Source organism: Triturus cristatus, chromosome 4_1 (genome assembly GCF_964204655.1).
Source record: "Triturus cristatus chromosome 4_1, aTriCri1.1, whole genome shotgun sequence".
NCBI classification, from domain to species: Eukaryota; Metazoa; Chordata; class Amphibia; order Caudata; family Salamandridae; genus Triturus; species Triturus cristatus.
This window is the reverse complement of record NC_140585.1, coordinates 781,168,418-781,195,496: the sequence shown is the minus strand read 5'-3', so window position 1 is coordinate 781,195,496 and position 27,079 is coordinate 781,168,418. Positions and strand designations below refer to the sequence as shown.

Sequence of the window (27,079 nt, the reverse complement as noted above, 5' to 3'; positions counted from 1 at the left end):
TGAATTAATATCCTAGGGCTATAACAGTAGGAACATAATAATGTTTGCAGTAGAATGGTCTGGGCCCCAGAGTTCAGACATGGCCATATGCAAATCAGTCTTGACCCTGTGCCGCATGGGAACAGTCCAGCCCGAACTGCCAAGCCATGTCCTCCCTGGACCGGAATCAAGCATCCTAGGACCGGTCAGCCAGGATAGCTCGACTCCAGTGGCGTAGTAATAACGGGACCCTCGTCTGGGCCATTGGAGTCAAGCTATCGTGGTGAGCAAAATAACGATGGATTAAACCCAGATCTGTGACTGGGGGTGAATGTTTTGCCAATGTGTAACATTCCGTCCATCATCTTGTGTGTTTTGCTGTTCGCCCTATGTGGGAAGGGTATGCCCAGACGTGGGTCCCGTGTTCACTACGCCACTGGAGTCAAGCTATTCTGGCTGAAGAGGGGTGAAACCCCGAAACCGGTCCTAGGATGCTTGATTCCGGTCCAGGGAAGACATGGCTTGGCAGTTCGGGCTGGACTGTTCCCATGAGGCACAGGGTCAAGACTGATTTGCATATGGCCATGTCTGAACTGGGGTTGCGTGGTGAGCAAAATAACGATGGATTAAACCCAGATCTGTGACTGGGGGTGAATGTTTTGCCAATGTGCAACATTCCATCCATCATCTTGTGTGTTTTGATATGGGATTGCCTTTATGTGGTGGAGCAAAAGCGACAAAAAGTTGATTTGTCTTACGGAAAGGTTTTGTCCTTTCTATGTAGTAGAGTAATGCTATTTTCACATCTAATGTATGTAGAGCACGTTCTGCCACAAAATCTGTTTGAGGGAAGAACACTGGCAGCTCAACAGATTGATTGATATGAAGGGCAGAAATGACTTTTGGGTAGGAATTTAGGGTTGGGCCGAAGAGCCACCTTATTTTGATGTCTCTGTAAAAAAAGGTTCTTCGATAGTTAGTGCCTGAAGCTCACCCACTCTCCTCAGTGATGTGATAGCTACCTTGCATGTGAGAAATTGCAGTTCACAGCTTTGCAATGGCTCAAAGGGTGGACCCATTAGTCTGGTGAGAACAATGTTGAGATTCCACACTGAGGCAGGTGGATGTCTTGGGGTGATTACTCTTTTAAGACCCTCCATAAACGCTTTGATGACAGGCACTCCGAAGAGAGACAGATGTTGTCTATAATGGAGGTATGCAGCTATTGCGGCCAGATGTAAGTGTATGAACGTTTATGCTAAATTTGAACGCTGCAGATGTAATAAATAACATATAATGTCCTGAACAGAAGCATCAAGTGGGTTGATGTGATTGTTAGTACAGTATATTACAAAGCACTTCCACTTCACTGCACAGCAGGCTCTTGTGGTAGGACGTCTAGCCTCTTTGATAATATTGATACAGTCTGGCGGTAGATTGAGGTAGCCAAACTCTAGTACTTCAGGTGCCAGATTGCCAGGTTGAGTTGAATGGGGTCTGGATGTCTTATGTCGCCATGGCTTTGTGTGAGGAGATTGGTGTAAGACGTAGTTTTTGATGAGTAACTACTGATAGCTCCAACAGGGTTGTGAACCACGGTTGACCTGCCCACTTGGGAGCAACTAGGATTAGTGCCAGGGACGATTGTTTGAGTTTCCGAGCCACTTATGGAATGAGTGGGAGAGAAGGAAAAGTGTAAGCAAATATCCATGACCAATTCATCCATAGTGCATTGCCTTTGGACAATGGGTGTGGATACCTGGATGCGAAGCTTGGGCACTTTGCGTTTGTGTGGGGCGAACAGATCTATGTCTGGGAAGCCCCACATTTAAAAGAATGGGAGGAGAACTTGAGGGTGCAGTTCCCATTCATGGATTTGTTGTGTTTGATGACTGAGCAGATCTGCCATCTAATTGTTTACTCCTGGAAGGTGTTATGCTAGGAGATACATTTTGTGATTTATGGTCCATTTCCAGATGATGTGTGCCAACTGTGATAGCTGGAGAGTGTGTGTGTGTCCCTGTTTTTGTATGTAGTACATTGCTGTCATGTCTGTACCAATCAAGACAGTTTTGCCTACTAGATGAACTTGAAACGCTTTCAGCACTAGAAAAATCACTAGCAGCTCTAGATGATTTATGTGAAGCTGCTTCTGCTGTAAGCTCCACGCGCCCTGAATTGTGTGGGTTTGGAAATGAGCTCCCCAACCTGTCAGTGATGTGTCTGCTGTTAGCATGATATGTTGAACCGGGTCGCTGAAGGGCTGCCCTTTTAAAAGGTTTTGTGTGTTCCACCACTGCAGAGAGCGATTGGTGTGGCCGTCTACCAACACTAGATCCGATAACGGACCCTGAGCCTGGTTCCACTGAAGTGCTAAGCACTCCTGAAGGGGATGCATTTGCAGTCTTGCTTAAGGGACTATTAGAATGCAAGACACCATAATCCCTAGTAACTGCATGACCACTCGAGCTGGCAATGAGTGTTGAAGCTGAAACTGGTAGAGTAGCATCTGCATGTTGCCTATTCTGGTCGGATTGGAGTAGGCCAAAGCTTTCTGTGTATCTATTGTGGCGCCTAGATACTGTGTTGGATGGCTGCAGATGGGACTTGGACAGGTTTACTGTGAATCCAAGATCGTGGAGCACCTGCACTGTTTTCTGTGTGTGGCATAGACAGCTGTTTTGCGAGCTGGCTTTTATGAGTCAGTCGTCCAAGTAAGGGAAGACTTGAATGTGTTGCCTTCATAGATGGGCTGCGACTACTGTCAAGCATTTGGTGAAAACTCTGGGTGCAGTCGTTACTATTCCAGCGTGAGCGCTATACCTGGAGCGCTGCTCTTGGCAGTTCCTTGATTTTAAAATACCCGTTTTTTGCCTTTTATTTAGCTTGTTTCTGAACACTTATCCCTTGTTCTTAATCAGCCTGGCCTCGCATACCCCCACCTCTGTCACCATACTTGCACTATAATAGTGAAATCACCGCTCTTTGTGGGTCCTCCGCCCCTGTCCCGTGGCGGCCATCTTAGGTGAGTGGGTCCTAGCGCGTGTTGAAGCCCTCTCTCTACCTCGCTAGGAGAGTACTTAGGTAGGCAAATCCTGCAGCGCCGCCCTATTCCAGCGTGAGCGCTATACCTGGAGCGCTGCTCTTGGCAGTTCCTTGATTTTAAAATACCCGTTTTTTGCCTTTTATTTAGCTTGTTTCTGAACACTTGTCCCTTGTTCTTAATCAGCCTTGCCTCGCATACCCCCACCTCTGTCACCATACTTGCACTATAATAGTGAAATCACCGCTCTTTGTGGGTCCTCCGCCCCTGTCCCGTGGCGGCCATCTTAGGTGAGTGGGTCCTAGCGCGTGTTGAAGTCCTCTCTCTACCTTGCTAGGAGAGTATTTAGGTAGCCATGTTGATGCGCAGCGGGGACGCCGGACTGACGCCGGAGTTACGCCAGAGTTCAGCCCGTCTGGGCCCGTCCAGGCCCAGACGGGCTCAGGGCTGGTCCCCCTGCCTGTCTCACAGGAGCCACCTTCTACATGTATCAGGTATAGGAGGGATGACCTTCTTTCTTGGCGGTCCCCTATTGTATCTACTTGTAGCTTTGCTCATGCGGACGGATATCCGTTCCTCCCTTGTGGGGCCTGCAATCTGGATTTGGATAACTCTGTGTTATCACTAGCTTTGCTGAACTGCCGCTCTTTACCCAACCACGCGACGGAAATTAACTCTCTCATCCTTGACCATAAATTGGATGTCTTGTTCCTAAGGGAGACCTGGATTTCCTCATGCTCCGGCCCGGACATGGTTAGAGCACTTCCACCAGGCTTCCTCATATTCCATCTAGACAGACCTGTGGGCCGGGGCGGAGGTATTGCCATCCTTTACAGGGATATGTTAGTGTGTAAGGTTCAAGATGGAGGGTTGAGCGACTGCGAGAGCTGTCAGTTCTCCCTACGTCTGTCGCCTACGGCGTCCCTGGCTGGCCTTTTGATTTACCGCCCCCCTGGGACTATGGGGAATTTTATCAACTCCTTTCTCGAAACGGTCGCGCTCCTTGCTTCCTCTACTGCCAACTTTGTGGCATTGGGTGATTTCAACATTCACTTTGACGACCCCTCTTGCTCTCTGGGTGCAGATCTGCAGTTCGACATCAAGGCGTTTGAGATCAGCCTGGCCAACTTGGGTGCAACGCATGCAAAGGGACATCTGCTTGATCCCATATTTTCAAATTCGGATCGCCTCAAAATATTGCCCGCGCTGGCTCTGCCCTGGACAGACCATTTTATGGTCCCGGCCCAATGGCAGCTTGATGTCGCAGTGGCATCAACTCCCAGGGTATTTACGGTTGGAAGAGCCTGGTCTAGGCTTCCAGTGGACATCTGGGCAACACATTTGGAGTCGTCCCGGCCCCTTCTTGGGTCCGATCCGCTGGTAGCCGATGTGTACCTTAGCACCTGGTTGACCAATTCGCTCGATGCCATTCTACCTAAGAAAAGATTACTTACCAGGGGTAGAAGAGTGGGATCAGCCCCCTGGTATTCACCAGAGCTGAGAACACTCAGGAAGGGCTGCAAGAGGATGGAGCGGACTTGGAGGAAGGACTGGAGTAAAAACAGCTGGACAGAATATCGGGTGGCTCTCGGTACCTATAAATCTGCCATCAAGGCAGCGAAGGCTGTGTTTTTCGAGGAGAGAATAGGTCTCTCTTCCAACTCCTCGAAGGAATCCTTCAGGGTTATCAGAGAACTCCTGCAAACTCCTGAACCCCTGGTTACTCACGACAACCCACGTGAGAAATGTTCCGAACTTGCTTCTTTCTTCAAGACCAAAGTTGAAAACATCTTGGCATCCCTTCCTCAGCTAGCCCAGGAGACACACTCGGGTGGCAGCCCAGGGCTTTGCCCTGGGCCGCGGGCAGTGGAGCTGGATTCCTTTGGTCTAGTTACGGTGGAGGAAGCTCTCGGGGTTCTGGCGACTGTGAAGAGTGGGTCACCGAGAGACCCTGTACCGATGAAATACCTGAAGCAGGTCGCCTCTATCATCGGCGGCCCTGTGACTGACCTTATAAATCTTTCTTTCTCCAAAGGAGTGGTGCACCCCAGTTGGAAGGGAGCGGTTGTTAAGGCCCTTTTGAAGAAGCCTAGCCTGGAACCCGCCGACCTTGCTAATTTTAGGCCTATCTCTTTGCTCCCCGGCATTAGCAAGGTGGCGGAGAAACTCGTGAACAGGCGTCTATCGGGTTTTTTGGAATCCAATTCCCTCCTGTGATTCCCAAACGGGTTTTCGCCCTGGTCAGGGGACGGACACTGCCCTGCTCGCAGTCGTGGAGAATGCCAGGAGCATTTTGGACTCAGGGGGATCGGTGGCAGTGATCCTCCTGGACCTTAGTGCGGCATTTGACACCGTAGACCACCAACGGCTGGCGGGGGTGGGGGTCTCCGGGATGGCCCTGAAATGGTTTGCGTCGTTTTTGGAGGGCCGGACGTTTGAGGTTTGGGAAGGCCAGGAGAAATCAACATCTGTCCCTCTCCAGTGTGGTGTGCCACAGGGCTCATCGTTGAGCCCTACATTGTTTAACATTTATATGGCCCCACTGGAGAGTGTGGTGCTGCCACTGGGTATCAAGATCATCAGCTACGCTGATGATACCCAGTTGGTGGTAGGGCTCCCCCAGTCGGCTAACCAACCCGACCGGCTGCACACCTGTTTATCTCAGATCTTTACGTGGATGTGCAGCTCAGCACTCAAACTTAACGGTTCGAAAACCGAATTGATGATGCTGGGGAATTCCCCTCCCTCCCTCTCACCGAGCAGCTGGCCCAGCTGCCTGGGAGTGGCACCCACCCCCAAACAGGAGATTAAGAGCTTGGGGGTGTGGCTGGAGCAGGACCTCTCTGTTAGGACACACGCTAAAATAACAGCAGGCGTGTGCTTTGGTCTGCTCCGGGCTGCCCGGAAGATCTTACCTCTTCTCCCGATGGCTTCGAGGAGGCTGCTAATCCAGGGACTCATCATCTCACGGTTGGATTTCAGCAACGCGCTGTTTCTGGGGGCCCCAGAAACAACCCTAAACAAACTGCAGCAAGTACAAAATGCTGCTGCTAGGCTCCTGACGGATCTTCCCAGGCGTCAATCTGCCCGCCCGGCGCTTAAGGCGCTTCACTGGCTTCCTATCAGAGAGAGGGTGAATTTTAAAGCACTCTGCATGGCCCACAAAATCCTGCAGGGTAAAGGGCCACCCATCCTACGGGAGATGGTTCAACCCTACAAGGCCCCTCGTACATTGCGCTCGGATCACCAACATCTGCTGCAAGTCGCGAGAGTGAGGAAGGCCAGGACTGGTGGCAGAAGATTTTCCATAAACGTTGCAACTCTGTGGAACTCCCTTCCGTTACTCCTTCGCTCTGAAACGAGTACTTTACGTTTCCGAAAACCTTTAAAGACCCACCTGTTCCCTGCTTAATGCCGCTGTCTTGTGTTATGGTGCCTTTTTTCTGGAAGAGCGCGGGGATGCCCAAGGGTAACCAGGCGCGATACAAAACTCAGTAATAATAATAATAATAATAATAATACTCAGAATGTGAACACCTTGAATTGGTAAGACTGGCCTGCTACCACGTACCTGAGGTATTTGCGGTGTGCAGGGTGTATTGGGATATGAAAGTAGGCATCCTTTAAATCCAGAGTGGAGAGAAAGTCGCCTTGCTGAAGGATCGGAAGAACTTGTTGGAGTGTTACCATTTGAAAGTGGTCCGACTGAATGTACAGATTTAGTTCTCTGAGGTCCAATATCAGCCTGAGAGAGCCCTCCTTTATGGGAATTAGGAAGTAGAGGGAGTACACCCCTGCCCCTTGGTATGGTAATGGAACTGGTGCTATAGCCCCTTTCTGCAACAGTGAGAACTTCTTGCTTTAGAAAGGTGAGATGTTCTTGAGACTTGAGGTGTGATTTTGGAGGAATGTTCGGTGGAGTATTTGTAAGCTCTAGGTAGTAACCAGATTAGATAATTTGTAGAACCCATTTGTCTGATGTAATTGTATTCCAAATGGGTAGAAATTGGGAATGATGTCCCCCGACAGGAGTGGGATGATCGGGGGGTAGCGAAAGGAAGTCACTGTTTGGTATTTGCAGGTGAAGTGCGTTTGGAGTTACCTCTGCCTCTTCCCTTTCCGTTGTTTCCTCTATATTCACCTCTAAAGTAACCTTTTGAAGAAGGTGATTGATTGTTGCCCTTGTAAGAGGAGGATGGACTTTCTGTTGATGTATTTTTGGAACCACCCCTGTAAAGTGAGCGACGAAAGGATCTCCTGGTAGAAGTTGACTGTAAAGCCCCCATGCACTTTGCAACCCCAGTGTCCTCCTTCGTTTTTTCCAGCGAGGTGTCAACTGCTGGACCAAAGAGGGGTTCCTTGTCAAATGGTTGGCTGAAAATAGTAGCTTGCACTTCGGGTTTGAATCCTGAAATTCTCAACAAAGCATGCCTACGGAGCAGTACGCTAGTGTTTACTGCTCGGGCTGCTGTGTCTGCTGCGTCTAAGGTACATCTGATAGTGGTATTTGTTATGAGTTTACCCTCTTGAATAAGGTCAATAGCTCTAGATTTATGCTCATCAGGAAGAAATTGCATGAGCTTTTCAAGTTCATCATAATGAGCTCTATCATATCTAGCTAATAGAGCTTGAGCATTAGCAATGCACCAATGATTGGCTGCTTGTGATGCTACTCTTTTGCCCGAGGCATCATTCATTTGGACTCTTTATCAGGAGGAGGGGCTTCACCAGTGGTCTGAGAGTTAGCTCTCTTACGAGCGTTGGAAGCCACAAGAGAGTCCAGGGGCAACTGACCTTTAATATATACGGGGTCAGTAGGTGCAGGTTTATACTTTTTCTCCACCCTGGGAGTAATGATTCTTGCCCTTACAGAATCTTTAAAGATGTCATCTGTGCCGGACGGCCTCACAGCGGAATTTTACAAAGCATATGTTGATCTGTTGACACCCTACCTGCTCGAGATGTATGCAGAGGCGCATGAGACCGGTAGATTGCCGCCCTGTCTTCGGCAAGCCCTGATTATAGCACCACTCAAAAAAGATAAACCTCCTTCCCAGTGTGATTCGTATTGCCCTCTCTCATTGATTAACCTGGGTGCGAAAATCCTTGCTAAAATTCTGGCTACCAAGCTCCAACCATTAATATCACGATTGATATTACCGGATCAGGCTGTCTTTATACCTGAAAGATCCACGTCCCACAACTTAATAACCATTTTCGCTATGTTTTATGTGCAGAACCCTGATCTGCCCGCGGTTGCATTCCTGCTTGACAAAGCTAAAGCATTTGACTCGATTGAATGGCCATTTGTTTCACATCTTAACTCGTATGGGAGTTCCGCACTTCTTTTTGGGGTGGGTGCGACTGCTATATTCGGACCTGTCGGGTATGGTGCGCGTTGGAGGTCTCACCTCCAAGCCCTTTTGGATTGAGAGAGGCACCCGTCAGGGTTGTCCTCTGTCGCCACTATTATTCGTCATTGTGCTTCAACCCTTGTCATGTGTGATTAGACAGAGACACAGAGAGTCAGCGTTAAATTTTAGTCACCGTCCAGTGGGCATATCTCTATATGATGACATGGTACTGTTTATTCGCGAACCACAGCAGTACCTCGCCCCTGTTTTGTGGGAATACATTTGCTTCGGCTTGTTCTCCGGCCTCACAATCAATTGGGACAAATCGGTAGTAATACCTTTAACGACAATAACCACTCCCCTGACTATGGAATATCCATTGATCTGGTCCACAGAGCCGGTTAAATACTTGGGTGTGTGGGTACATCGAGACCCTGAAGTGGTCATAAGGGAGAATTAGGGAAAAGCATGCATAGATTTGGAGCGCCGAGTGGACAGATGGTCGACCCTACCACTGTCCCTAGCGGACCGTATTGCTCTCATAAAGATGGTCATTCTGCCACGCTTTTTATATCTTTGTAATGTTCCTATAAAACTGACCACCCAATTTTTTAAGACTGTCCGAACCCTACTGCTCAGACTAATTGGGGGGAGGGGAGGGGGGGGGGGGCGTTTGGGGGTGGGAACAGGCTCGAGTGTGCTGGACCACGCTTACATTGAATTAGGATAAAGGGTGATTTAACACTCCAGATTTTTACATCTATTACCTGTGCGTCCAAGCGCAATATGCGTATCACTGGTATCATCCACATGCTTTCACACCTCATGCTGTAGTGGAAGACAGAGACGCACACCCCATCCCATTTACCGGAATGATTACACACACGCGCAGAGGAACGCCAAGGTCGGACATCAACACCCTGAATGCTACTATTGGGGCCTGGCAGGCAACTAGGAGACTTACAGACAAGCTTCCCCTATATGCCCGGCTTTACCACTGGCATATCATGCAGTCCTTACGGTGACACAAGAACGGGGATCAATGCGTTTTACTCATAAAAGCCAGCATGGATCAAATGCAGGACTTGTATCATGATGGGCACTTTCTTACAGCTGAAAATCTGCAACACATTACTAACCAATCCCCGCTATCTCAGTTCACAGTGCATCGCTTAAAGTTAGCAGTTAAAACACATTATACAACATTTTCTGCTGAACCGCCCTCACTAAAAACCCTGCAGCTCCTCCTAGTTGCACCCACACAACGCCAGATGGTCACTAAATTGTACAGAGCGGTGAGGGAGGAGACAGTGAGAGACACTATAGAAGTCTGCGTCGCTGGAATGAAAGACTTGATCCCCCACTGACGACATTGGAATGGGAACATATCTGCGCCCTCACTGGCAAACTCATTCCCAATGGCAATCTGAGAATCATACATTTTAAGTATATTCACCAGGTATATCACACACCTCTGAAATGATATACCTTTGGTCTTAGGGACACGAGCAATTGTAAGCGCTGTGGTCTATCGGATGCAGACTTCTGGCATCTTTCATGGTATTGCCCGCCAGTTGCTCAGTACTGGGAGGAAGTACTGAACTGTATTCAACACATCTCAGGAGCTCAAATGAGGTGCACACCCTTGGTCTGCTTATTAAGCTATATGCCTCAATTGAAGGGGACAAGAGGTAGATTTGTGAGAATTGCTCTCCTACTGGCAAAGCGACGCATAGCACTCACCTGGGAAAGTACTCTGACCCCCCCATGTAAAAGGTCCGGAATATGGTATATTGCAAAGACAATCTTGAATTATATGTAGAGGAACTTCCATCGACCTCTAAACCCAAAGATATATGGGAGCCCTTACGTCAGTATCTCCTGGAGCGTGCTCAGGGTGAAGCGAACCCAGATACTGAGGATTGTTGAAATGTGAGTGTACGTTTTCGTGACAAATGCCCAGAAATGAGTGACATGGTCTATAAGTGCAGAAATAATGTTTACAAGGTCAATCACAGTGGTTATAAAGTTTGTGTGCTGTTGATTTTGCTAATCGACGTATTCCGCCCAGCATGGCGATGAAGGTAACTGTCTTTTCTGGAAATCAATAAAAAAAAAGAATAAAAAAATAAAAAAAGATGTCATCTGTATGCTTAAGCATACCTTGTAGCATAGGCAGTATTTGGGTAGCCCTCTGAGAGGAACTCAGGCTTTAAAAACAAAAATCCTCCTCTAAAGCCTCCTTATGTAACTCTACCCCACGATACTGTGCAGCTCTGTTAAGTAGCTCAATATATCCAATATTGTCATCTGGAGGAGAAGGTCTGGACGGATAAAAGGCAGGGTCATTATCCGGCTGAGGGTCAGTGTTGTAATGATCCCATGGGTCAGTATTCTGTGGTCTATACTCATCCTCATCCCCACCCCCTATATCCTGTGGGTCAGGTGATAGTGGTGATGGTGAATGTGTGGATGTGATGAGCAAGTTTGGATCAATAGGTGAAGGAGGCGGAATATAAGGTGGAGAAGGGTTAGTACCCACATTTTTCTTCTTTAGAGGAATGTGGTAATCCTCTTGTATGCCCATTTTCCTTTTTATAGGCAATTTGGCATGAATATGTCCAGTTTCTGGATTAATCACCAGTTCCTTTTGTTTCTGATTCGAAGGTGGAACGTCGGACAGAGGCTCTTGGGTTGAACTGGGTTCTTTAGATGCCGGTTATGGCGTCGAAAATTTCGGCTCCGAAGATTTACTAGACTCCGAAGGATTCAGGTTGGCACCAGCGTGGGGATGAGTAGAACCCAAGCCGGAAGTTTTTTTATTTGAGTCTCGCCGCTGAGCCCGAGGGCGGGGCACTCAAAACTTTTTCTCGGTGCCGACCTTGGCCCGAAGGCAGAGGAGGGTCCGGAGCCTTTTTGTGTAGGAGATGGTAGGGGAAGGAAGTCTCTGTACTCACGATCCGTTGGCCCGGTGTGAGGTCTTTGGCATCAGAGTCGGTTTCAGACACGGAGATGTGTTCTTCGTCTAATTCGGCTTCCTGCGCGTGGGATTCTTCATGCTCGGAGTCGTCTCCGACAAGATCCGATGCGGAGCCACTTTGTTGGTGCATTTCGTGACGTCGAGCCCGACGGTCACTGAGCGTCTTCTGTGAGCGAAGCCACTGACACGAGTCGCAGTCTTTCTCACTGTGTTCCGGGGATAGGCAAAGGTTGCACACTTTGTGCAAGTCGGTGCGCGGAAACTTAGCGCGACACCCAGGACAGAGCTTGATTGGAGTCTGCTCCATCGACTGCTATCGACCCCAGCGTGGGTAGGCCCAACGCCCCCCCACGATCTTCCCATCAAAGGATTTCAAGTGTAAATGATACGCGGAGAATGGGAAACGCGATCGAGAAACAATACCGAAAACGGTGCAGAACCTGAGCGCAACAATTCACATCCGAACCCGATGGCGGAAAAATACAATTTAACTATGGAGCCGATGCCAATGCGCACTATCACCGAACGGAGGAGTCACCTACTTCTTGACTGGAAAGACTTCTTTGAAGAAAAACAACGTGCAAACATCCGGACCCATCACTAAATGGTGATCTACAGCTCACATGCCTCGAACTGCATTTTTCTGAATACAAGTAGTTAAAAAACTAGTGACTTAGTGTGAGAGGAAGTAATGTAGGTCAGCTTACTAAAACAAGAGGGTAAGTAGTAAAGGTGTTAAAACTTGATTTTTCTTTTTGAATTCAGCTATTTCTTCAACATTGAAGTAATAACCATTAAATAGAAGAATAAGGCAAACACAATCTCATTTATAGTTATTATAACAGAGAATATAGTAAGATGTACCACCTACCTCTGCAGTGTTTTCATCAAAAAACTTATTTTTCAAATCTGGATCCCAGTCTAAAGCAAGATATGACCGTTCTACAACGAGAGAAGATACAACCAAGTTTTCCAAAATGCAATATTTGCAATAACAAAGACATACAGATTGACTCTATAGCGTCTATATCATATTATGAGTAATTTCTTCTTGTTCACACTCAGCCTTGTCTTTACTGGTCTTAGATGTCATTTGAAAATAACTAAAAATGTAGAGCTTTTTGTTTTTGGATTTACTCCCCTGTCATGCTATAGAAATCTCATCATTTAGGCTGCTGTAATGTACTTAAATACAGTCATATCCTGCATTCATACAACTATACACATCTAATTAATAAATGAAATGCAGATACAGTTTGCAAAACTCATACTATGAGGTAACACATCCTCTTTTTTAATTAAGTACTTTTTTCCACATGTTAAATTTGTGTTATGTTGCTGAATTCTCTCCCTACATCAAAATGCATGGTCTAATCTATAAAAATAAAACACAGAAACTAGAACAATCTCATATCTTTCCCACAAAACAGATATGCTAGAAATTGCTTCAAGCCACAATTGCCACAGTCAGAGGAACTTACAAAGTTCTCTTCAAAATTTTAACACTGAAGATCTACATGCTGTCTTTATTAACCCGTAGGACCATAAACGTAGGCCACAAATCCATGGTCATTACTGAATCTTATTACCCCAGTCTTCTTGGAGGCTCACAGACATGCCTTCCGATTGCATAATCACAATAGCATGTCTCGCTCTGACTCCAAGACACTTCTCCTGTTCTGCTCACTGTCCTCAAATGCTACCTGCTTTATGTTCTATACATACATTGCAAACTGATGAATCTGTGGGAGCCATGCAACATCGGTTGGACATTCAGGTTTGCACCTCATAACTAGCAGAGTGTGAAAGCCACGTACTTTATTTTTGCATAATCATGTGGAATGTCAGGAAACTTTTGTAGAATTAAATTAACACAAATCTGGCATTTTGGGTTATTATTTATGTTAATGTGCTTCCTTGCATCCAAAATTGGCACCAGTATGCACTTAGAAGTAAAAAAAAAAAAAAACAAGAAGCAAAAAACACAAGTATTACATACATGAGGTCCTTATGGGTTCCGCCTTTTTGCATTGTTCCCTTGCCTTTCCTTCTGCAAAAATAGCTGAATGTGTCATAGGTTCTGGGCCATAACACTCTCTCATGATTTTATGTACAAGTGAATTCAAATATTATCAAATACATTGAGGTTTCAGTAAAAATAAAATGTTGCTCAGACCTCTGTGCTCCTGTTGTAGTCTTTGGGTTACAGTGAAAATGTCTAGATTTGAAATAATTACGTGACTTTTTCACAATAACTTATGAATGAGTGATTTTTAAAAAAAATAACATAAGAACTCACCATCCAGCCTGAGTTGCTTATCATCAAATCTAATATGCCTTGTGTCATCTTTGATGTAGTTGACATCGGTGTTGCCTAAGTTGTTAAACTGGAATGTAAAGTAACGTTTCTTGTGTCCCACAGGTAGCTGGCCTTTACAACTTTCCTCACTGCACAATCCATTTTCAGAATCATTATCTCCCCCAACTGAATCTTCCGATTGGCTGTTTTCATTTTCCGAAGGGAGCTCCTGGTCCTGACTAGATTCGTCATCCGGCTCATCCGTTTCCATCTCACCTGTGGCAGCAAAAACAACTGGTTCCATAAATTAAGGGGCCTTTGAATGCTTAGAACAAACAAACATGGCTACTCTTGAGATAATGTGCATCTTGAAATAAATGTATAATGTCATTGACACATTTTACAAAAAGTTGGAAATATGGAAAAAGTGTAATCAGGATCAAAGGATTGCAAAGTACTATATTATAATTTGGCCCAAATTGCACCTCAAACAATATGTTGGGTGTAGTCAAGAAATTACCAGGTAGAACAAGGAATACTTCAATACACAGAGGGTGAGATGCGTGAAGCCTTTGCACACAACTGCACCGTCTGCAATACCAAAAATAATTTTTATTATGTATGAAACCCAAATTGCGATTCGGTAACATGTTACTGAATCGAAATTTGGATTTGCAACCAAATACCGTTTTGGTATTTGGAGGAGGGGTGTTTAGGGCATCCCTTCCAAATAAGAAGTCGGATTGCTATATATTGTTTTGCGACCAAAAATACATTAGAACAGCATCACAATTACTGAAACAAACTTCTTCTCCTATACTACAATCGAATAACTCCGCCCCACCCTAGTGACAAAATGTAATTTCATCTACGACCCTCCAGGAAACACCCCTCCCTTCGGTGAACAACTATCTGATCTGCTAATGCAATGCTCTCACTGTAACTCCAACAACATAATCCTAGGTGATTTCAATCTCCGCTGGAAGAACGAGATGAACACACTAATTCAATCATTAAAAGTACTCCTGCTCAGCAAAGACCTTACTGCAAGGGACAAACCCACAACAGAGGCTCAACTTTAGATGCTATTATAGCCCAAAAAGAAACAAGTAGCATTAACAATATTCTCCCAATCGACTGGTCAGACTACCACATCAACCAAGCATTAGCACCTCCCAATCAGTCTTTGAAAACCTGCCAGTGGTGAAGGAACACCAATTTGAACCCTTTAGCTGACCTGGAAGAAAAATCGTCATCCCTATTCCGCCCACCACAGATCACCTCAATACAGATGAGCTCACAACCCTCAACAACTCGACAATAAAAACTGCCCTGGACCAACTGGCCTCCCTGAAACTAAAACATATCAGAGGCACCCCTCAAGATCCTGGTTCAATAAAGACCTAAACTCAGAAAGAAGTAAAAGCTGCTGAAATACTCTGGAGAGCTAACCCATCCACTAACCACCTCTACCAGCTCAGAAGTGAAAGCAGGAACTACAAAAAAACATCCAAAAAGAGAAGATTATCTTCTTCCGTAATGCCCTAGACAAAGCAAAAAAACGCCCCAAAGAGCTCTTTAACATCATCAGTCAACAAATCTACCAAAGGATAGCCCCCGTCTATAAACCACGCTGCGACAACATGGCCAAATTCTTTAATGACAAAATCACAACGAGCGAGCTCTCCTTGGGCTGTCACTCATGGACTCACTCATTTCCACAAGATGGCAGCCATCTACAAATACTTCGACCCCCCCAACCCACCAGCCTACTCTGCCAGCAGTGAACCACCACCGCTGAACACCAGATCACAAAATGGAAACTCAGCACATCGGACACAACCACACGGATGAACATGATCCACTCAAGAGCACCCACCAATCCATGCCCCCACAGACATTTCAACCTCGGAACAGAGGAGATCAGCAGACAACTGGCCACCATCCTCAATGCCTCGCTAACCAAATCCACCTTCCCCGACACCTGAAAACACACAGAGGTCAGACCACTCCACAAGAAATCCTTGGCAGACCCCAGCGATCACTATAACTACTTACTCATATCGCTGCTCCCCTTCTCCGCCAAAGTCCTGGAGAAGACCATCAACCTCCAACTCACCGAGCACCTGGAAAGAAACAACCTTCTCAACCCCTGACAATCAGGCTTCAGAACTAACCACAGCACTGGGACAGCCCTGATCGCCACAACAGATGGCATTCACACCTTACTGGACAGAGGAGAATCAGCCCCCCTGGTACTGCTTGATCAGCCTTCAACACTGTCTCCCACCACCCTCAAGTCAATCGCCATCAGCATCACCAACAACGCTCTCAAATGTTTGTCATCCTTTCTCACGGGACGCACTCAAAGTCAGGACCCCTCCTTTCCCATCGCAGGCCAAACACAGCATCTGCGGCATACCTCAAGGATCATCCCTCCGCCCAACCCTCTTCAACAGCTACATGACAGCACTAGTCAGATTACACAAGAAGGAATATGCTACTTACCAGTATGCATCTGTTCTTGGCATGTAGAGCTGCAGAGTTGTACACTTAGCATAGGTCGCCATCTGGTGTTGGGCCCGGATGTTTGCAGTTTGTTTTTCTTCTTGGACCGTCTTTGGAAGTCACGAGTTTGGTGACTCCTCCTTCGGTCCGTACTGCGCATGGGCTTCGGCTCCATCCTCAGATTGTTTTTCGCCAACAGGGAAATGATGGAGCGTAGTAATAACAGTGAGAAACCCATGTGTTGTATCTAAATAAGATGTACTGGAACGGATACAGGTAGCCGGGGAGGCGGGTGGGCGTGTACAACTCTGCAGCTCTACATGCCAAGAACAGATGCATACTGGTAAGTAGCATATTCCGTTCGAGGCATATGAGCTGCAGATTGTACACTTAGCATAGATTATATAGCAGTACCCAACCTTAGCGGCGACCACCGGTATCCGTTGCAGCTGTTTGAAAAAGTGTCTTTAGTACAGCCTGGCCCACCCTAGCTTGCTGCTTGGAATGCACATCTACACAGTAGTGTTTTGTGAAGGTGTGCGGTGTAGACCATGTGGCTGCCTTGCAGATGTCATCTAAGGGTATATTCCCTAGAAAAGCCATAGAAGCCCCTAACTTTCTTGTAGAGTGGGCTTTAGGGGGAACAGATAGTGTTCTCTTTGCCTTTTGATAGCAAATTTGTATGCATTTTACAATCCACCTAGCTATCCCTGATTTTGAAATGGGGTTGCCTTTATGTGGTGGAGAGAAGGAAAAGAACAATTGTTTAGTCTTCCTGAAGGGTTGCGTTCTTTGTATGTAGTATAGTAACGCCCTTTTTACATCAAGTGTGTGTAAGGCCCTTTCTGCAACAGATTGGGGTTGCGAGAAGAAGACAGGTAATTCCACTGATTGATTGAGGTGGAAGGGGGAAATGACTTTGGGCAGAAACTTCGGATTTGTGCGAAGTATGACCTTGCTGTGATGCATTTGTATGTAGGGTTCCTGTATGGTGAACGCTTGTATTTCACCAACCCTTCTAAGGGAAGTGATAGCTACAAGGAAAGCTGTTTTCCAGGTGAGAAACTGTAGCTCACATTTGTGCATTGGTTCGAAGGGCGGACCCATTAGTCGTGTAAGAACTAAATTTAGATTCCATACAGGGGAAGGTGGTGCCCTGGGAGGAATTACTCGTTTAAGGCCTTCCATGAAGGCTTTAATAGCGGGCACTCTGAAGAGTGATAAATGCTGCCTGTTTTGTAGATAAGCAGCGATCGCTGCTAGGTGTAGGCGTATGGATGAATATGCCAGGTTACACCTGTGAAGATGGAGCAGATAGCATATGATGTGCTGTATGGATGCATCTAGAGGGTTGATTGTATTGTTACGGCAGTAAATTACAAATCTTTTCCACTTTGCGGCATAGCATGCTCTAGTGGTAGGACGTCTGGCTTCCATGATGATGTTCATACAATCAGGGGGAAGGTTAAGGTATCCGAATTCTAGGATTTCAGGAGCCAGATCGCCAGGTTGAGCTGAGCTGGGTCCGGGTGCCTGATTTCTCCATGGTTCTGGGTTAGGAGGCATGGGGATAGATGCAGTTTTTGATGTGGTACCACTGACAGTTGTAGTAGCGTGGTGTACCACGGCTGCCTGGCCCACGTCGGAGCTACCAGAATGAGTGTGAGGGAGTGCTGTTGTAGCTTCCTGACCACTAATGGAATTAGTGGGAGAGGTGGAAAGGCGTATGCAAATCTGCCTGACCAGTTCATCCATATCGCATTGCCCTTGGACAATGGGTGTGGGTATCTGGCGGCGAAGCTTGGGCATTTTTTGTTTTCGTGGGTGGCGAAGAGGTCTATCTGAGGATGCCCCCACTGTTGGAAGAATGGGTGAAGAACTTGTGGATGCAGTTCCCATTCGTGTATTTGTTGCGTTTGTCTGCTGAGCAGATCTGCCATGGTGTTTTGTACGCCTGGAACGTGCTGTGCCAGGAGAAAGATGTTTTGAGGAATTGCCCATCTCCATATGCTCTGGGCTAAGCGGGAGAGCTGGGGAGAGTGTGTCCCCCCCTGTTTTTGGATATAATACATTGCAGTCATGTTGTCTGTGCGAATGAGGACTGCTTTGCCCGAAATCTGTTTTTGGAAAGATTTTAGGGCTAGAAAGATCGCCAAGAGCTCCAGATGGTTGATGTGGAGCGATTTTTGCTGTGGCGTCCATAGACCTTGCATGGTGAGGTGTAGAAGGTGCGCTTCCCAGCCGGAGAGCGATGCGTCCGCTGTTAGAGTCACTTGAGGAACCGGGTCCAGGAACGGCCGCCCTTTGGAAAGGTTTGTGGTGTTCCACCACTGCAGAGAGTGATGTGTGCGGCCGTCCACCAACACCAGATCCGTCAGCTGACCCTGGGCCTGGTTCCACTGTTGTGCTAGGCACTCTTGAAGTGGACGCATGTGGAGTCTTGCATGGGGCACTATGAAAATGCAAGACGCCATCATTCCTATGAGCTTCATAAACACTCTTGCTGGAAGAGAGTGCTGAGGAAGGAATGTTTTGCGTAAGGCTTGAATGCTTGTGATTCTGGCTGAGTTTGGATAGGCAATACCCTTGGAGGTGTCTATAGTGGCCCCGAGGTATTGCTTTGTGTGAGATGGTATGAGGTGGGACTTTTGGTAGTTCACCGTGAAGCCTAGCTGGTGGAGCAGTTGGATGGTGCTGTTTGTATGCTGCACACATTGGTCGTAGGACGCGGCTTTTATCAGCCAGTCGTCTAGGTAAGGGAAGACGTGAATATGTTGACGTCTGAGGTGTGCTGCTACTACTGCTAGGCATTTGGTAAACACCCGTGGTGCGGTGGTGACCCCGAAGGGGAGAACCGTGAATTGGTAATGTTGCCCGTCCACCACGAACCTGAGGTATTTCCTGTGAGAGGGGTGTATTGGAATGTGAAAGTATGCGTCTTTCAGATCCAAGGTTGTGAGAAAGTCTCCCTGTCAGAGGAGTGGGAGGACTTGTTGTAGAGTGACCATGTGAAAATGGTCTGAGTGTATGTAGGCATTTAGAGGCCGGAGGTCCAGAATGGGTCTGAGGGTCTCGTCTCTCTTTGGTATTAAGAAATATAGAGAGTAGACCCCTAGATTTCGTTGGTTGACGGGGACCTGCTCTATAGCATGTTTTTGCAGGAGTGAAAGTACCTCTTGTTTGAGCAGTGTGGAATGTTCTTGAGACATTGGACGGTGCCTTGGTGGGATATTGGGTGGGGTAGATGTTAGCTCTAGACAGTACCCTGACCAAATAATTTGGGTCACCCATTTGTCCGATGTTATGGACTCCCATACGTGGATAAAGTTTTGTAGTCTGCCCCCGACCGGAGTGGAATGGTCTGGGGGGAGCGGAGGGGAGTCATTGTGCGGGGGGGTGGCAGAACGGGTGTTGTTGGTTTTGCCCCTGCCCTTATTGTTGTTACCCCTGTAACCACCTCTCTGATTGCCCTTTGAAAAGGTATTTTGAGGAGGGGACTTGTAGGAGGTAGAGGCGTTATCGGTGGAGGAGCCTCTACCTGTGCCACGAAAGGACGAGCGTCGAAAGGAACGTTTGGAGGCTTGTGTTTGGAGTGCCCCCATAGACTTTGCTGTGTCTGTGTCTTTCTTCATCTTTTCGAGCGCTTCGTCTACCTTTGGCCCAAAGAGTGTTTCCTGGTCAAAGGGGTGATTGAGTATGGATGCCTGGACTTCAGGTTTGAACCCTGAGATCCTGAGCCAGGCGTGGCGACGAAGCAGGACACTGGTATTTATGGCCCTAGAAGCAGTGTCGGCTGCATCGAGGGCACACTTAATGGAGGTGTTTGTGATTAGTTTACCCTCCTGTATGAGGTCATGAGCCTTGTGCTTGTATTTTTCTGGAAGGTGCTGCATAAGAGCCTCTAGTTCGTCATAGTGTGCTCTATCATATCGCGCAAGCAGTGCTTGTGTGTTTGCAATGCGCCACATGTTTGCAGCTTGGGAGGCGGTGCGTTTACCAGACGCGTCCAGAAGTTTAGATTCTTTGTCTGGCGGTGGGGCATCTCCTGAGGATTGGGAGTTAGCCCGCTTTCTAGCTGTGGAGACAACTAGGGAATCTAGGGGAGCAGGGCCCTTGATGTAAGCAGGGTCTGTGGGTGCCGCCTTGTACTTCTTCTCTATTCTAGGGTTCAGTACTCTGGCTCTGACAGGGTCTTTGAACACCTCTGTAGCGTGCTTGGTGACACCCTTAAGCATGGGTAAAATGGAAGTAGATTTGTCTTGTATATCAAATGTATCCAGTAGGAAGTCTTCTTCTACTGGTTCACTGTGCATGTCCACCCCATGGTAGTGTGCTGCTCTCTGCACTAAATGATGAAACCCTAAGGAGTCCTCTGGAGGAGACGGCCTTGATGGGTATAGGTCGTCCTGAGGTACATTGGGTATATCAGGGTTATTGTAATCCTCCCATGGATCTGGGGTCCCTGGTGGAGTGGGATCCATTGGGGCGTCCGCCGGGTAATTGTCCGGGTCCCCATCATCCGGATCTGGGGATGGGGCCGGATCGTAGTGAGGTAAAGGTGGCGGAGACCTGTGAGGTGGAGGCGGTGGAGGAGGTGGAGTGGGTAGGGGAGGCGGTGGTGGGGAGGGCACTCTGAGGGGAGAAGTAGCAGAGTCCTTCCTTTTGGGTGGAGGAGGAGGAGCCGGAGCATCAAGGCGTCTTTTCTTGGTAGTTAAAGTCAAAAGCCCAGTCTTTGGATCTTTGGACAAAGTCTTTTGTAAAGGGTCTGGTGTAAACAGAGCCAACGGTGTCGAGTCGTCTGTCGGCACCGGTGATTTCGGAACCGGGGGTTTCGATGGTCTGTGTGCGCCATGCTTTTTTGAGGTCTCCGGGTGTTTCGGCGTCGAATGATGTTTCGGCGCCGGAGCGTCAGTGCCGACAGATTTGTGTTTGTGTTTGGTCGGCACCGAGTGTCCAGGCTTCGGCACCGGTGGTTTCGGAGTCGAGCTGGATTTTGCAGTCTTCGGTGCCGGATGCTGTTTTTCGGCACCGGGTGTCGGCTGGCTCGATCCCGAGCTGCCATGAGACTTTGGGTGCTTCGACACCGGGCCCGAAGGTGGGGTGATCGAAGTTTTGGTTTTGGTTTTGCCCAGGCCGGCAGGCGAGGGAGTAACCTGAGTCTCTTTGGTTTTCGGCGCGGGGGTGGGAGGGGGCATAGTACTCACGGCCCGCTGCGCTGGTGTAACGTCCTCCACGTCGGAGTCGTCGGCCTCGGAAGCGCTGACGACGTCTTCCTCCTGCTCGGTGTGTGTTTGCCCCGAAGCTTCGGCGTCGTCTCCGAAGATGTCCGGTGGAGCTGCCGAGGATGAGTGCGCCATGGTGCGTCGAGCTCTTCGATCTCGGATGGTCTTCTTCGATCGAAAAGACTTGCAGGCGGGGCAGTCTCTAGCCTCGTGTTCCGGAGAGAGGCAAAGGTTACACACCTGATGGAGGTCGGTGTGGGGAAATTTAGACCCACATTTTGGGCACTTTTTGAACGGAGTCCTTTCCATCGGCCGGGACCGGAGTCGCGGAGGGCCCGAAGGCCGGTGTCGATGTACGGGATGGAGAAAAGTGCCGCTTCGAGAGATGAAGATGATGAAGGAACTCGAAGAATCGAGGATTTTCCGTCGAGGCTGGAACCGTAGAAGTTCGAAGCCGGAGCACGAAGTATCACATCCGAGCCCGATGGCGGAAAAAAACAATCTGAGGATGGAGCCGAAGCCCATGCGCAGTACGGACCGAAGGAGGAGTCACCAAACTCGTGACTTCCAAAGACGGTCCAAGAAGAAAAACAAACTGCAAACATCCGGGCCCAACACCAGATGGCGACCTATGCTAAGTGTACAATCTGCAGCTCATATGCCTCGAACACATAATTTCCTACGGTGACGACACTCAGGTGGTCCTTTTGCTCTCAGTGGAACCTACCTCGGCTAAAATCAACTTCCACAACTGTATGAAGAACATCTCAGCCCGGATGAGGGACAGCCGCCTTAGGCTCAACACAAACAAGAGGGAAGTCATTACCTTCGGCAAGCACACCACCCTATGGAACGACTCCTGGTGGCCGTCTGAACTCAGTACCACCCCCACTCCAAAAGACCACGCTCGCAAGCAAGGTATCACCCTTGACAGCGAACTTTCCATAAAACGTCAAGTCAATGTTGTTTCCTCACCCTGCTTCCACACACTCCGTATGCTCCAAAAGACTTTCAAATGGCTCCCCACCAACACCGGGAAAACTGTAACACAGGCCCTAGTCACCAGCTGAGTGGATTACAGCAACCCACTCTATGCAGACACCACCACTGAACTCATATAAAGACTACAGCTGATACAGAACGGAGCGGCCAGACTGATCCTCAACCTGCTCAAGAGAAACCATATTACCCAGCACCTGAAGGACCTCCACTGGCCCCAGTCAAGAAGAGATGCCTTTTTAAGACCCTGATCCACACCTACAAACCCCTCCATAACCAAGGACCTGCCTACATCAACCACCGCCTGCACTTACACCAGCCAAACAGGATGCTCCGTTCAGCACACCTCGCCCTTGCAGATACCACAAATTTGACGCAGCCGCACCAGAGGACACTCCTTCTCCCACCTCATGGCCAAAGCCTGGAATGACCTACTTCTCCACCTCCACACTGCACCATCACTGACCGCCTTCAGAAAGGGACTCAAGACTTGGTTGTTCGAATGAGACCAGCCGTAAGCGCCTGGATACCCCCCAGGGTGCCAAGCCGCGCTCTAAAAAAACGACATGACTGATTACAATACCACATGACTCTAGCAACTCATCCCACACAATGGAGGAAAACTCAACCCTCAATCACTCCTTGATCCCCAAAACGGAGGCCCTTTCCCCAACAACTACAAGCATCAACCAATGCTCAAGGCCCTCCTCTACCCCCAAGAGCTGGAAGGCTTTCAAACCACTTACAGAGGAGGATATATCCATGATGAGTGTCAAATCCAATCCCTCCTCCCACTACGCAGACCCACTACCTGCATCCCTGGCAAAAAGCCTTAACCACGCCCTAACCCCTCTATGGACCAAGATTATTAACAGCTCCCTGAAAAACGGGCTGATGCCCGACTGCCTCAAACAGGGCCAAATCACCCCCCTTTAAAAAAAAAAAAAAAAAACAGAAGCAGACCCAAATCTTTCCAAGAATTTCAGACCCATAATCAACCTTCCCTTCCTGGCAAAAACTCTTGAGAAATGATTTCTCTCCCAACTCAACCAACACTTGGACTCTAATTACCTACTCAACTCACACCAGTCAGGATCAGGAAGGGATACAGCACTGACACTGCTATACTGAATATAACAGATGACATTGCTAAATCCCTAGACTCAAAGAGATGCTGCCTGCTCATCCTCCTTGACCTTTATTTTTATTTATTTATTTTATCAATTTATAGGGCGCAACAGCTACCCAAGAAGGGTTTCCCGGCGCCTAGACACAGCTAGCTTGAGGACAGAGGAAGGGATGACTGTTAAGTGATTATTGTTCATACAGCCAGGTCTTTACAAGCTTTCTGAACCTACAGTGGTTTTCTTCCTTCCGAATACCGGGGGGAAGCGTGTTCCACAGGGAGGGTCCCAGATAGGCAAAAGATCTGCCACCTGTTCTTGCACGTTTAAACCTTGGTATGCAGAAACAGGCTGCTGTCTGTGACCGGAGGTTTCTCTTGGGCACATAGAGGCAGGCAAGAGATTGAAGATATTTTGGTGCTATTCCTGCTTTTATTCTGAACATGTAGTTCAGGGCCTTGAAACGGATTCTGCTCTCTATCCTGAGCCAATGAAGATTCCGACGATAGTTCGAGACTCCAGAGTTCTTCGGAATGCTACAAAGGAGTCTGACCGCAGCGTTTTGCGCTACCTGTAGTCGTCCGATCACAGATTTATTTGCGCCCAGATAGAGGATGTTACCGTAGTCAAGCCTTGATGTAATAAGGGCATTGACTACGGTCTTTTGCGTTGACACTGGCAACATCCACAGGATCTTCCTCAACCATTTAGCTATGGTGAGACAAAGGCCGGTTACTTTGCTGGCCTGTTTGTCCATGGATAAGGCATTGTCCAGTATAAAGCCCAGATTTCGAGCATGGGATACCGGGGTGGGAAAAGTGCCCATCTGGTCTGGCCAATGTGCAGGATTCCAGAGAACTTGATCCTTACCCAAAATCAGTATTTCCGTCTTGTCGCCGTTCAATTTTAACTGGTTTGTTGTCATCCAGTTCAAGATTTTTAATAGTCCTTCCTTGAGTAACGACGGGGAGTGGGGACAAGATTCAGATAGGGAAAAAATGATTTGGGTATCGTCGGCATAATTCATAAGCGTTAGACCTAACTTTTCAACAAATTCTGCCAGAGGTTTCAGATAGATATTAAAAAACAGAGGGCTCAGGATGGACCCCTGAGGCACTCCATGTGATGCAGGTAGGGTGTCTGACACGGCTTGTGCAGATGCGATCTGAAAGGTTCTATTTGCCAGGAAGGATTTGATCCAATCCAGAGCCTTTCCTCTTACACCATTTATATAAAGCTCTTTAATAAGCGTTTCATGAGAGATGGTGTCGAACGCCGCACTTGGGTCCAATAACACAAGTGCGACCGTCTGGCCTTGATCAAGAAGTTTTCTGATGTGTTCCGTGACACCTAACAGGGCGGTTTCAGTCGAGAAACCAGCCCTGAAGCCAGATTGCGAAGGATGGAGTAAGGAATTTTCTTCTGCAAAAATGGCTAAAGTAGAGTGTACGTGTCTCTCAAGACATTTAGAAAAGGCAGGGAGCAGAGATATAGGTCTATAATTGGCCATTATTTCTGGGTTAGCAGTAGGCTTTTTCAAAAGGGGCGTCACCATGGCATGCTTCCATAAGGCTGGGACAGTGGCGAGATCGAGGGATAAGTTTAGGAGATTGGCAATGATTTCCAAAGATTGGTCATCCAACTTTTTAATAATTTTAATAGGGATGGGGTCCCTAGGGGAGCCGGATTTAACAGTTTTTAGGATTCCTTTCAATTTCTCCAATGAAAGAGTCGGCCATGCTTCTAGTAAATTTTCACCCAGAGCAATGGGTTGAGGCAAAAATGGGTCAAAAAGAGGGGGAGGATCAGAATCAGAATTTTTTGTCTTGATGTCTGAGATAATTTTATCGATTTTCTCAGTAAAGAAACAAGCTAACGCCTGGCATTGTTGTGTGCTTAGTGGGGGTGCAACAGCTGTGGTATGTGCGCCCGCCAATTCCTTAACTTTGGAAAAAAGAGTTTTAGGCATGTTAGTTGCTTCGATAATTGTTTTAGAGACAAAAGCAGCTCTCGCTTTTGTACAGGCAGCATGATAATGATTTCTGGCTTCATGATAGCTTCTTTTGGCATTAGGGTCGTACTTTTTACGCCATTTGCGTTCTAGTACTTTGCATTTTGATTTTTCTATTTTAAGGCTGTCGTTAAACCATGGGGCTGGAGGACGATGCCTACTCCCTTTGGACCTATCAGCGGCTTTGACACGGTAGACCATAAGTTACTTCTGGAGACCCTGCAACAATGAATCGAAGCAGGTGGCACTGTTATGCAATGGTTCACCTCATTTCTGCAAAACAGATCCCAACTAATAAACAGCAACAACGTAATGTCCAATATTTCACTCATCACCCGGAGGGTCCCACAAGGGTCAGTCCTCTTTCTGACACTCTTCAACATTTACATGGAGCCCCTCACCACAATTCTGAGACAAGCACACAGTGCCTATCACCTCTATGCTGAAGACACCCAGCTCCACCTAGAAATATCCCCTCTGGATGATATACACCAGCTTAACACCACAATCTTAAAAGTACAAAACTGGCTATCACAGGACCACCTCATACACAACCAAGAAAAAACTGAAATTCTTGACTTCTTCAACCACGGCCAATCACCACAGGTCCATGAATGGATAAAGAATTTGGACGCCCTGAACTGCAAGCTCACTCTAGCAGACTCCACCAAATCTCTGGGGATCTCTCTGAACTCAAGATTAAACTTGAGCTGACACATAAGGTCCACTGCAAAGGGCACTTTTCATAACTAAAACTCCTCCACAAAATCAAGCTCTTCCTCCCTCTTATCGACCTAAAAACTGCAACACAAGCACTGTTTTTTTCCAGACCAGACATGGCAATGCCACACTCGCAATAGCAGCTAAAGCACACGTTGCTCCCATGAGAGCCACTCTAAATGCAGTAACAAGAATAGTCACCCGAGCAAAGAAACATGATCACATCTCCCCGGCACACCAAAATCTAAAGTGGCTACCAATCGAAGCACAATGCTGTTTCAAAACTGCCTGTCTCACCTACAAAGCCCTAAACACTGGCAAACCATATTACCTTGCAGCCAAACCCGAAAAAGCAGGCCAATTAGACAAACCTAAGAAGTTCCAACACCCTTCTTCTCATCCCCCTCAAAAGACAAATAAGGAGCCCTCTCCTGCTCTTTCACAGGCAAAGCTCTCAAAATCTGGAAATCTCTTCCAGCCCACATCAGAATCAACTCCTCCTTGACGAGCTTCGAGACAACTAAAATAATTTTTCCTAAACCAGCACCTTTATCCCTACAGGAAATAATCTATTCTTTGCACCATGGAAACTCTTCCAAGCTACATGGTACCCCTTTTGCAAGCTCTATACAATGACTTGACACTCAACTTCACAATCATGATACACGATTACTGAATAAGAATGACTAAGCTCTCGAAATTGTTATCTTTTTATTTCTCTGAGATTGATTGAAATTTGTCTAGACTCATAACATTTTATTTTTATTGTACTTTGTCTGATAATTGCTGTGAAGAGTTCTGATACCCATGGGTCTTGCCAGCGCTATGTAAAGCTCATTA

The 27,079-nt window shown here is 47.4% G+C and overlaps 1 protein-coding gene across 7 annotated transcripts in view; it reads right to left on the bottom strand.

The window, feature by feature from the left end:
• The window catches only part of USP15 (ubiquitin specific peptidase 15), a 743,655-nt gene that overhangs the window by 199,146 nt on the left and 517,430 nt on the right, over window positions 1-27,079 (bottom strand). For 4 of the 7 annotated variants that reach the window (XM_085653347.1, XM_085653352.1, XM_085653350.1 and 1 more), the window contains 2 exons: window positions 13,656-13,949; window positions 12,228-12,298 (listed from right to left, as the gene is read on the bottom strand). In XM_085653347.1, coding sequence (XP_085509473.1) covers window positions 12,228-12,298; window positions 13,656-13,949 — 365 coding nt within the window. The remainder of the gene's footprint in view (window positions 1-12,227; window positions 12,299-13,655; window positions 13,950-27,079) is intronic. The other 3 variants (XM_085653348.1, XM_085653353.1, XM_085653351.1) reach the window with 1 other exon arrangement.